Source organism: Schistocerca cancellata, unplaced genomic scaffold (assembly GCF_023864275.1).
Source record: "Schistocerca cancellata isolate TAMUIC-IGC-003103 unplaced genomic scaffold, iqSchCanc2.1 HiC_scaffold_1150, whole genome shotgun sequence".
In the NCBI taxonomy this organism is placed as follows: Eukaryota; Metazoa; Arthropoda; class Insecta; order Orthoptera; family Acrididae; genus Schistocerca; species Schistocerca cancellata.
This window is the reverse complement of record NW_026047149.1, coordinates 5,668,395-5,681,554: the sequence shown is the minus strand read 5'-3', so window position 1 is coordinate 5,681,554 and position 13,160 is coordinate 5,668,395. Positions and strand designations below refer to the sequence as shown.

Genomic DNA, 13,160 nt, shown 5'->3' with positions numbered 1-13,160 from the left:
ACAAAGCGAAAAAAGTAAAAAAGTGCTCCAACTAAAAGATTCATATTTCTTGACGTACTACACGAATATGTAATAAAAAATGGGGGTTCCTGTTTAAAAAGACGCAGTTGATATCCGTTTGAAGTATGGCAGTGCCATGTAGTGGGCCAACCATAGCGCCATCTGGTTCCCCCTTCAAGATAGACAAGTTTCGTTTGTTTTCGTTTGATGCTTATTTCGTGAGATATTTGTCCCGGTTACTATCAATGGACCACCCTGTATAATACTATGTACAATATAGTGTACACTCAAGGACTATGATTTCTTTGAAAATTAATATATTTTTGGATTTAATAAAGCATATCGTGTATGTGCTAAAATTGTATCCTTCGTTTGATAAAGTACAGTACACTATATCCCCTATGTTTTCATAATAAAATGAATAAACAAAAAATTCAAAGACTCAATAATCCGGTACTTGCGCTAATCCGGCACCCATATGTGCCAGGAATGGCCAGATTAGCGAGAGTCTAGTGAATATTACATGAAAAACATACAGAAAAGATAAACACTTAACTTACAGCACTGTAGTCGTGTATCAGCTGAGAGCTCGAGCCTTACGTCAAATAAATCGCTCCGTTTCCGCGTTGCGACGACTTTTGCAGTGTTTTCAGCGTCCCCCCCGACACACTTTATGTGCCTTCACTGCTAGTGTGGCAGTAACCGTCTGTGATTGGCCGTCGCACATTGAGATCGAACATAGGTGGTAGTGGCATTATTGTGACTGTACCGTGTATATTGCGCTTTTGGGGGGAACAATTAATTTATGACTTCAGCAGCTATGATGCGAGGGAGCGTCGTCCACACCATGGCTATTTTCGGCTTAGGTCTTTCAGTGATCTGTCAAATTCCTCTCGCAATATCTCATCTTCACCTTCATCTTCTTCTTCTCATTATGTGATATTATCTTCAAGTTAATTTCCTGTGTAGAGCCTCTCTATATACGCCGTCTCCTCTCTTTTCTCTCCTAAGTACTGACCTCCCACCAGAGCTGTTGACAATCATACAGTTGCTTTTCTTATCTCCAAAAGTATCTTTAATATTCCAGTCGCCTGTCTCTACCTTTCACCTAGTTATATCTGCTACTACAGCCTTGCATTTATCCTCTAGCTATACCTGCTTAGTCTTTCTACTTCCTGGCTATCTCATTTTTTAGGCTTCTGTATTCCATTTCGCTAGCTTCATTTGCTGCATTTTAACATTATCTGTTTTCGTCTATTAAATTCAACATCTTCTGTGATACCTGCCGTTCCCAAAAGAAGCGTTATAACTCCTCTACTGTTCCTAACCCGTATAAATCACTCGAGCGACAATCTAAGCATCCGTCTTAGACATTTTGCTGACGATGGTATCATTTACCGTCTTGTAAAGTCATCAAAAGATCACAACCAATAGCAAACTGATTTAGGCAGGATATCTTTATGGATCGAAAAGTGGCATTTGACTCTATGTAATGAATAGTATAAAGTCATCCACGTGAGTCCTAAAAAGGAGTCCGTTAAATTTCGATCAGATGGTAAATCACACAAATCTAAAGTATGTCAATTCAACAAAATGCTAAGGGATTACAGTTACGAATACGCTAAATTGGAACCAACACATGGGCACTTTCAGATTACTATCTTTTCACCTCCTTGAAGGCACACCCTAGTGGAATTAAATATTCAACCGATGAGGAGGTACAGAAAGAGGTTCCAAATTGGAGCAAGGAGCGTCGTCCTCCGAGGAGGACATAAAGAAGTTCCTGCCACAATTCACCACATGAACCGAAGAGAATAGCGATTATGTGGAAAAAATATTCAACAAGTGAATCAACTACACTTTTTAAAAAAATATATAAAAATCTAGTACACTTACATTGTGAGGATGCTTCATAGAAAATTAGTACATGTGATTGCCGTTTGTCACAAAATTCTAACAAGATATATGCACAATAAAATGTATCCTCTGCATCGCATTTTGCAGTTATTCACTCTGTCTACGGTTCCTTTTGCTTCGGTTCCTGTTTTTCCCTTTGTTCATTTTCCCTTTCTTTTGGTTCCCTTTCTTGTCTGTCAACCTGTTTTTGTGATTTATAAGCTTCCCTTTGCAGAGTCTCCTGTTATCTTTCTTAAAGAAAAATTCTTATCATTTCAACCATCGAAAATTCTCCCGCTTGCTGTGACGATACGTCACGCACACTATGGTCGTCTGCCGCTGTCCCCATTCGTGAATCTACATCTACATCTACACCTACATTTATACTCCGCAAGCCACCCAACGGTGTGTGGCGGAGGGCACTTTACGTGCCACTGTCATTACCTCACTTTCCTGTTCCAGTCGCGTACGGTTCGCGGGAAGAACGACTGCCGGAAAGCCTCAGTGCGCGCTCGAATCTCTCTGATTTTACATTCGTGATCTCCTCGGGAGGTATAAGTAGGGGGAAGCAATATATTGGATACCTCATCCAGAAACGCACCCTCTCGAAACCTGGCGAGCAAGCTACACCGCGATGCAGAGCGCCTCTCTTGCAGAGTCTGCCACTCGAGTTTACTAAACGTCTCCGTAACGCTATCACGGTTACCAAATAATCCTGTGACGAAAGGCGCCGCTCTTCTTTGGATCTTCTCTATCTCTTCCGTCAACCCGATCTGGTACGGATCCCACACTGATGAGCAATACTCGAGTATAGGTCGAACGAGTGTTTTGTAAGCCACCTCCTTTGTTGATGGACTACATTTTCTAAGGACTCTCCCAATGAACCTCAACTTGGTACCCGCCTTACCAACAATTAATTTTATATGATCATTCCACTTCAAATCGTTCCGCACGCATATTTCCAGATATTTTACAGAAGTAACTGCTACCAGTGTTTGTTCCGCTATCATATAATGGTACAATAAAGGGTCCTTCTTTCTATGTATTCGCATTACATTACATTTGTCTATGTTAAGGGTCAGTTGCCACTCCCTGCACCAAGTGGCTATCCGCTGCATATCTTCCTGCATTTCGCTACAAATTTCTAATGCTGAAACTTGTCTGTATATTACAGCTTCATCCGCGAAAAGCCGCATGGAACTTCCGACACTATCTACTAGGTCATTTATATATATTGTGAAAAGCAATGGTCGTGCGGTAGCGTTCTCGCTTCCCACGCCCGGGTTCCCGGGTTCGATTCCCGGCGGGGTCAGGGATTTTCTCTGCCTCGTGATGGCTGGTTGTTGTGTGCTGTCCTTAGGTTAGTTAGGTTTAGGTAGTTCTAAGTTCTTGGGGACTTATGACCACTGCAGTTGAGTCCCATAGTGCTCAGAGCCATTTTTTTTTTAAAAGCAATGGTCCCATAACACTCCCCTGTGGCACGCCAGAGGTTACTTTAACGTCTGTAGACGTCTCTCCATTGATAACAACATGCTGTGTTCTGTTTGCTAAAAAATCTTCAATCCAGCCACACAGCTGGTCTGATATTCCGTAGGCTCTTACTTTGTTTATCAGGCGACAGTGCGGAACTGTATCGAACGCCTTCCGGAAGTCAAGGAAAATAGCATCTACCTGGGAGCCTGTATCTAATATTTTATGGGTCTCATGAGCAAATAAAGCGAGTTGGGTCTCACACGATCGCTGTTTCCGGAATCCATGTAGATTCCTACATAGTAGATTCTGGGTTTCCAAAAACGACATGATACTCGAGCAAAAATCGGGTCTGCCTGTTCCCGTTCGCGAACGTAGAGGGTATGACTTGACAATTGTGTCATAACCGCCATCCACACTGTTTGTCGTCTTGCATCTGTCATCTGCCATGTTTATTTTCAAGCTTGTGACGTAACTGCTCAGAGAAATCTTTCTCGGCACGCCGATCGTCAACTCTCAGATGTGCACGCTGCGACGCTTTCTGATAGTCAAATGTCACACCGCGACAGCTGACAATTGCAGAGCTATGCCGGGTAGAAGACAAGATGGCATCTAGCTTTGAAAATAACTGACAATCACCTATTAGACACTGAATCCTGCTATTATGGCATCCATCTTGTGTTCTTAACCGTAGTAACAATGGAGACGCTAATAACGCTAACAAATAAACTTTGCCTAAAGAGATGGTCAGAAACGAATTCTAACTACGTAGATAAACAATTCTGCAAGGAAATTGGCAGCGATAGGATGAAATTCCGGAGATTAGTTTTTATATATACACTACTGGCCATTAAAATTGCTACATCACGAAGATGACGTTTTACAGACGCGAAATGTAACCGACAGGAAGAATATGCTGTGATACGCAAGTGATTAGCTTTTGAGAGCATTCACACAAGGTTGGCGCCGGTGGCGACACCTACAACATGCTGATACGAGTAAAGTTTCCAACCGATTTCTCATACACAAACAGCACTTGACCGGGGTTACCTGGTGAAACGTTGTTGTGATACCTCGTATAAGAAGGAGAAATGCGTACCGTCACGTTTCCGACTTTGATAAAGGTCGGATTGTAGCCTCTCGCGATTGCGGTTTATCGTATCGCGACATTGCCGCTCGTGTTGGTCGAGATCCAATGACTGTTAGCAGAATATGGAATCGGTGGGTTCAGGAGGGTAATACGGAACGCCGTGATGGATCCCAACGGCCTCGTATCACTAGCAGTCGAGATGACAGGCATCTTATCCGCACGGCTGTAACGGATCGTGCAGCCACGCATCGATCCCTTAGTCAACAGGTGGGGACGTTTGCAAGACAACAACCGTCTGCAAGAACTTTTGCAGCAGCGTGGACTATCAGCTCGGAGACTGTGGCTGCGGTTATCCACGACCGCATGTTGCAGGTCCTGTATGGGCCTTTCTGGATACAGAAAATGTTCGACTGCTGCCCTGGCCAACACATTCTCCAGATCTCTCACCAATTGAAAACGTCTGGTCAATGGTGGCCGAACAACTGGCTCGTCACAGTACGCCAGTCACTACTCTTGATGAACTGTGGTATCGTGTTGAAGCTGCATGGGCAGCCTTACCTGTACACGCCATCCAAGCTCTGTTTGACTCAAAGCACAGGCGTATGAAGGCCGTTATTACGGCCGGAGGTTGTTGTTCTGGGTACTGATTTCTTAGGATCTATGCACTCAAATTGTGTGAAAATGTAATCACATGTCAGTTCTAGTATATTTGTCCAGTGAATACCCGTATATCATCTGCATTTCTCTTTGGTGTAGCAATTTTAGTGGACTTTAGTGTATATACAAGACGCGAGATTTTATGCGTAATGAAAACCGTACTTACATCCGCCATTTTGCTCACTGCTGTCATTTTTCGAAATTTTTAATACTTGCACGGTTTCGTTCAGTACTTCATTTATGGCTTCCCGATGTCCACCGGATGATGTCATGAGACAATAACAGAACAGATTAATTTCTTTTATCAATACCGTGTTGGGGAGCCTTATCTAGTCTGATAAAAAAAATGAAATTAAATATTGAAATATTCCAATAATTTCAATTTTAATCTAATACTTATGTAGGTGTTTTGTTTCATACTAGAATGTAGTGTTCCCAGTTTGGCCACGGGAAACACGAATGCGGCAGAAGACGTCCGTCTTCTGGTTGGCTCCTGACCGTTGTCAGAAGGAGGCTAGCCTTTGATTACGCAGAGGTTTCTATTGTTTGGAAAAGAGCGGCCCGGATTCCTTTACATAATCAGTATGAATTTTATAATTACCTAATGGACCTTTAACAATGAACAATAAAAATTGCATTTGCAAATGAAATCATTAATAAATGGGGCGGCTATGAGTTGTATAGAAAGACAAAGGAACGGCCTTTTGTCTACGAAGAGGATGCCGCAGTATTCTCTGCTCTAGTAAAGGCTGATTGACATTTATTAAAATAATGTGACATGGAGGTAAAAAAAAGGAAAAGAATAGAATAACAATTCCGGTAAACACTAAATATATTCAAATATTTCTCACAAGCAATTAGGGCTTATTTATAAACAGTATAAGTTATACAGGGTGAGTCACCTAACATTACCGCTGGATATATTTCGTAAACCACATCAAATACTGACGAACGGATTCCACAGACCGAACGTGAGGAGAGGGGCTAGTGTAATTGGTTAATACAAACCATACAAAAATGCACGGAAGTATGTTTTTTAACACAAACCTAGGTTTTTTTAAATGGAACCCCCTTAGTCTTTTTCACTGACGCACATGTACATTGCCATGAGGGGTGAGGTACACGTTCGAAGGGCGTTTCATAGGACGTGGAGAACGCATAAATTGGCCAGCCCGTTCTCCTGATCTTACACCTCTGGACTTCTTTCTGTGGGGTACGTTAAAGGAGAATGTGTACCGTGATGTGCCTACAACCCCAGAGGATATGACACAACGTATTGTGGCAGCCTACGGCGACATTACAACAGATATACTGCGGCGTGTACGACATTCATTATGCCAGAGATTGCAACTGTGTGCAGCAAATGATGGCCACCACATTGAACATGTATTGGCCTGACATGTCGGGGCGCACTACATTCCACTCCGTAATTGAAAACGGAAACCACGTGTGTACTTGTATCTCACCCCTCATGGTAAACTACATGTGCGTCAGTGAAAAAGACCAATAAAAAGGTGTTAGCATGTGGACGTAATGTGCTGTTCCAGTCTCTTCTGTACCTAAGGTCCAGCACTGTTCCCTTTGGATCCCTACGTAATTCGGTGCTCTCCGATACACACGATCGAACAGCGGAGGAGTGGTACTCAAGCGTCAATTTTAGGTTACAATATCTCCGGATGTAATTAACATTTTACAATGCAACAAACGGCACTGATTACGTATTTGTTCATAAGTTCAGATGTGCTAACAAAACTAACGGGGTTCCATTTAAAAAAACTTAGGTTTGTGTTAAAAAGCATACTACCGTGCATTTTTGTATGGTTTGTATTGAACAATTACACTAGCCCCTCTCCTCACGTTCGGTCTGTGGAATCCATTCGTCAGTATTTGATGTGGTTTACGAAATATATCCAGCGGTAACGTTAGGTGACTCACCCTGTATAAGTAATTTTCTGACTGTTGGTGCGATAAGATTTCAGCCTGTTCTTGGTTCACGTCTTTATAAAAAATATAACACTCATTATCTTTCTCTTTCGATGCAATTCTTTCACTATTCAACACTTTTATAACAATAACTTGCCGGTTTACGGTATAGAACACAAATGACTTGAATTTCACCAATTACTAACTGCTGTCTGCACGCTGGCAAGAGCGTTCATTTTTATGGCTCACAATCGACCTCTTTTACCCTTTCACATTACAAGAAGAAGTGCGGCAAAATCTGAAGATGTACAAGAGTTTTTACCGCCATATTTTTTATTTAGATCGAAGTTCGATGGTTCAAATGGCTCTGAGCACTACGGGTCTTAACATCTATGGTCATCAGTCCCCTAGAACTTAGAACTACTTAAACCTAACTAACCTACGGACATCACACAACACCCAGTCATCACGAGGCCGAGAAAATCCCTGACCCCGCCGGGAATCGAACCCGGGAACCCGGGTAGATCGAAGCGGAACGATCAGTTGAGGTTCTGTTAAAATGTTTCTCTGACTGCGCTGTCGATATATTAGCGGTTGCACTAGATGCACATCTTTACAGTTACGTGAATTATATAAAGCAAACGTCTTTCAAAGATTAGGTCTAATCTTGTAAGTTGATCATTTAATACGTAGCTTGGTGAATGCCTTTCCAAGGTACTGATAGCTTTCATACGATGGAAAGTCTAATAATATTGCAATGCATATGCTGGTGGGAGCAGCATTATGCTTTGGGAGGCATTGTACTGTGCTTGCATAGGACCTGTGGTAGTAATTAAAGACGGGCTGACATCTACGAACCGCTTGCATGCTTTCATGCATAACTATCCCGACAGCGATATCATATTTCAGCAGTATAATTGTCCTTGTCTCAGAACCGGGGTTTGAGGAACATTATAGTGTACTCAGGGTGATGTCTCAGCGACCAAATTCGCCTGATGTACACTATGTGATGAAAGGGGCAGACACCCCCAAAAACGTACGTTTTTCATATTAGGTGCATTGTGCTGTCACCTACTGCCAGATACTCCCTATCAGTGACCTCAGTAGTCATTACATACATCGTGAGAGAGCAAAATGGGGCGCTCCGGAGAACTCACTGTCTTTGAACGTGGTCAGGTGATTGGTTGTCACTTGTATCATACGTCTGTAAGCGAGATTTCCACACTCATAAACATCCCAAGGTCCACTGTTTCCGATGTGATAGTCAAGTGGAAAAGTGAAGGTGCACGCACAGCACAAAAGCATGAAGGCCGACCTCGTCTGTTGATTGACAGAGACCGCCAATTGTTGAAGTGGGTGGTAACGTGTAATAGAACATCACACAGGACTTCCACACTGCATCTGGATCCACTGCGAGTACAGTTAGGCGGGAGGTGAGAAAACATGGATTCCACGGTAGGGCGGCTGCATAGAAGCCACACATGACGCCAGTAAACGCCAAACGATGCCTCGCTTGGTGTAAGGGGCGTCAACATTGGACTATTGAACACTGGAAAAACGTTGTGTGGAGTGACGAATCACGGTACACACTGTGGCGATCCGATGGCAGGGTATGGGTATGGCGAATGACCAGCGAACGTAATCTGCCAGCGTGTGCAGTGCCAACAGTAAAATTCGGAGGCGGTGGTGTAATGGTGTGGTCGTGTTTCTCATGGAGGAGGCTTGCATCCTTTGTTGTTTTGCGTGACACTACACAGGCCTACATTGATGTTTGAAGTACATTCTTGCTTCCCACTGTTGAAGAGCAATTCGGGGATGGCGATTTCATCTTCCATCACGATCGAGCACCTATTTATAATGCACGGCCTGTGGCGGAGTGTTTACACGACAATAACATCCCTGTAATGGACTGGCATGCACAGAGTCCTGACCTGAATCCTACGGAACACATTTGGGATGTTTCGGAACGCCGACTTCGTGCCAGACCTCACCGACCGACGTCGATACCTCTCCTCAGTGCAGCAATGGTCTGCCGTTCGCCAAGAAACCTTCCAGCACCTGATTGAAGGTATGCCTGTGAGAGTGGAAGCTGTCATCAAGAATAAGGATGGGTCAACTGTGTACTGAATTCCAGCATTACCGATGGAGTGCGCCACGGACTTTTAAGTCATTTTCAGGCAGATGTCCGGAAGCTTCTGATCACACAGTATATATCCTGTGGAAGTCACCAGAGTCGCTATCGGGTGCATGTAAAGCGGCGTGCCATTGTATACGCGATGTGTATGACCTATGCGTAGACATCTAATGTCACATACCTCGCCGGCTGCTGTGGTCGACCGGTTCTAGGCGCTTCAGTTCGGAACCACGCGGCTGCTACGGTCGCAGGTTCGTATCCTGCCATGGGCATGGATGTGTGCGATATCCTTAGGTTAGTTAGGTTTTTCTAAGCCTAGGGGACCTCAGATGTTATGTCCCATAGTGCTTAGAGCCATTTGAACCACTTGACATACCTCCACAAATGTGCCGTCAAACTGTGCCCTGATACGCAGAATAAGTGAAGTATTTCGTTCTAGAGATGGACAAACAAGCTGTTAAGCAGGTGGTCATAATGTTTTCGCTCATCAGTGTACTGAAATTATTTGAGAAGGTGCTAACGGTGTGTCGTGCTGTCTGCAGGATGCACGTGTGCTGGTGGCAGCTGAGCGTGGCGATGATGGCGCTGCCGGTGATGGTGGGTGTGGTGATCATCCTGATGTTCTTCGCCTGGTGCCCGCTGCTGTGGGCCGATGTGCCCAAGACGGAGCAAACCGACTACTACCACACGCCGCTCCGAATGGTGGGGGCACTGGCGCTCTGGGTGCTGTTTGCCATCGGCATCTTCTTGCTCTGGTGGCGCTGCAAGCCCAAAGTAATCGTCGAAGAGCCCACCAAACTGATCGTCGACGAGCCCACCAAACTGATCGTCGACGAGCCCACCAAACTGATCGTCGACGAGCCCACAAAAGTGATCGTCAACGAGCCCAGCAAGGTGATCGTCGACGAGACCACCGTGCTCCCTGCCGCCGAGGCGTGACGGCCCGTCCACTTGCCGGTGCCTCCGAGACGCGACGTATGTCTGTGACATCAATGAGGCCACTTTGTCACGTTGTGGTAGACCACTGGGATGTACATCTCTCCTGGAAAGCGACCTTTATATTGACGATCCAGCATTACACGGAACAAATCTCCACATTACTCTGCATGTTTTCAGCTGACACACAGGTGTTTGTACCTGTGGCTCCAGTTGCGATTCGTGCTATGCGAAAATATTTTGTCGATGCGGAGCTTCTCTTGCTACAAACAGTGCAAAGAGCGCGAAAACACTGAGGGGAAGGTCTTTCCAACTCGGACGATTTACTCAGTTGTATGGCACCCCATACTGTACCCAAATATGAAGAAAATTCTCTCTAAAAGAGGAAAAAGAGACATGCCACGGAGAAATTATGCGAATGGGACGGAAATCGGCAGAAGTGATGTACATATGCATACACACTAATGATTGGATGTACTGCAAAACTGGATGATATTTTCACGAGAAAGTCCTTCACACACTGAACTAGTCAAGACGGCGTTAGTCCAACTTGGCCGATATGCGAGCAACTTTTCACGACATCCCTCGGGAGGACATCTAGTAACGTAATAAATCCATTGCAAGCTGAATAACTCAGTGCATAAGGGTCAGAGATCGAATTCCTCAATTTGTTGAGTGCTTTCTGTTGAATAAATCATCCAATGTTTCTAAAATTGTACCTTTGTTTGTTTGCCTGTACACTTACATCGTAATTGCCGTATTCCGGCTCATTCGGATTTTCTCTTGGAGTGTAAATTCTAAAACCGACATTTATAATGTTCTAGAAGAGCAGCTTGTCGGAAACCTGTGTCTTGCACGTTGTGCCATAAGAGGTTTTGTTTTATAGTTTCGTGAAATACAGATTGACAAATAACTGCACAATACAGGTGAAACAAATAAATGTTTCTCAACCCATTCCCATAATGGTCACAGAGACAAGGATGATGGCCATTGTATTTTGAAGTCTGGTACGAGACTATGAATTTCTGTCACTGATGTTCAGCTTCTGATAGGCAGTCAGAAGTGGTTTTTACTCTCAGTAACACTTAAATAAAACTAGTTTGTGCATCATTGTCAGTAAGTTACAAATAACATTTTCAAAAATCACTGTACACATCCCACTACAGCATTCAATAAAATATTTAAAACAAGTGTAAGTTGATTTATTTAGATCCTATAAGAGCCACCCATGAAATGTTAAAGTAATTATTTGTAGAATGAACAATAAAGCAACACTAATGTACAAAGCTACTGGTACATGAATTGTACGAGTACAACAAAAAGAGCACTTTCTAACCATAAGTGCAACATCCAAAACAAACCTCAAAAAGATGCAGACTGTAACACAATATATTTTTACATATTACGGCTGGTGGGAAATAAGTTAATTGACAGTGTTTAGCAGAGATTAGAAGAAGACGAAAATTTGTGTGATTTACTACGAGGGGGTTAGTTCTGAATTACGGTTTAGTACGATTTCACGCAAGTTTCAGAAAGTAACTTCAGACAGTTTACGGCAATTCGAGTTTCAGTGAAATAGACTGTAATGACAGGGAGGCCAATATTACACCGAGCGAGGTCGTGCAGTGGTTAGCATACTGGACTCGCATTCGCAGGTCTACGGTTCGAATCCGTGTCAAACCATCCTGAGTTAGGTTTTCCGTGATTTCCCAAAATCGCTTTATTCAAATGCCGGGATGGTTCCTTTGTAAGGACATGGCTGATGTCCTTCTCATCCTTCCCTAATCGGATGAAACTGATGACCTCGCTGTTTGGTACCCTCCCCCCCCCCCCCAAACCAATCAAATGGTCCAAATGGCTCTGAGCAATATGGGAGGTCATCAGTCCCCTAGGACTTAGAACTTCTTAAACATAACTAACCTAAGGACGTCACGCACATCCATGTCCGAGGCATGGTGGCCAAGCGGTTAAAGGCGCTACAGTGTGGAAACGCGCGACCGCTACGGTCGCAGGTTCGAATCCTGCCTCAGGCATGGCTGTGTGTGATGTCCTTAGGTTAGTTAGGTTTAAGTAGTTCTAAGTTCTAGGGGACTGATGACCTTAGAAGTTAAGTCCCATAGTGCTCAGAGCCGTTTGAACCATGTCCGAGGGAGGATTCAAACTGCAACCGTAGCACCCGCACGGTTCCGGACTGAAGCACTACCACTGCCGGCCCCAAATCAATCAACCAGCCAATAGTACAATACAATTTGCAGTCTACCAAGGCACCTCAATATGAAACGACAGCTCGGCCTGAGGAATTCCACACCGATGGGAATCATGAGTAGCAAAGTGATTTTCCAGCATCTGCTCCTTCATGTAACTGTCAGTCGTCACCGATTTCCACGTCTAAGAATGAATAACCTTCTGTACTCCGAGCATACGTCTCTCGTACAAATGTCTTCCATTATCTCACAGAACAACCCACCCTCACAGATGTGATGTCCTCAACACGGAAGTTCTGAAATTCAATATTTGCAGAATATGGAATTTTTATGTGGTAAGTTCCTATGGGACCAAATTGCTGAGGTCATCGGTTCCTAAGCTTACCTAACTTAAACCAACTTACGCTAAGGAGAACACACACACGCTTACCCTAGGGTCAGGGGAAGCCGCGCGAACCGTGGCAAGGCGCCTCGGACCCCTGGGCTACCACGTGAGGCTACAGAATATGCTGTCCATTTTTGTTTAATGAATTCGTGAACTATTTTAAGTAAAACTTGGCAGCGACACGAAAGTACGAGGGCGTTCAGTAAGTAAAGCAGCTCATTTTGTTTTCTAGGACTTCAAAATGGCGTCTGTAACGTAGGTGTACTCTAGGCAGAGAGCTGACACCGAGATTCTTTTGGCGGAAAACCAGAGCATCGGAGGTATTCGTAGGAGCTTGCTGAATGCCTACAGAGAACTGGCAGTGAACAAAAGCACGGCGAGTCGTTGGGCGAGACGTCTGTCAGGGTCGCACAAACCAGTCCGTTCTCCCCCTTGCCAGCCTGCCGCACGCAGCTGTGACTCCTA

The 13,160-nt window shown here is 44.2% G+C and overlaps 1 protein-coding gene across 1 annotated transcript in view; it reads left to right on the top strand.

Moving 5' to 3' along the window:
• LOC126159973 (uncharacterized) overlaps positions 1-10,486 on the top strand; it is a 215,533-nt gene extending 205,047 nt beyond the window's left edge. The window contains exon 3 of the mRNA XM_049916781.1: positions 10,065-10,486. Within this exon, the coding sequence (XP_049772738.1) occupies positions 10,065-10,109 (45 nt within the window). The 3' untranslated portion in view covers positions 10,110-10,486. The remainder of the gene's footprint in view (positions 1-10,064) is intronic.
• Positions 10,487-13,160: the final 2,674 nt, after the last annotated feature.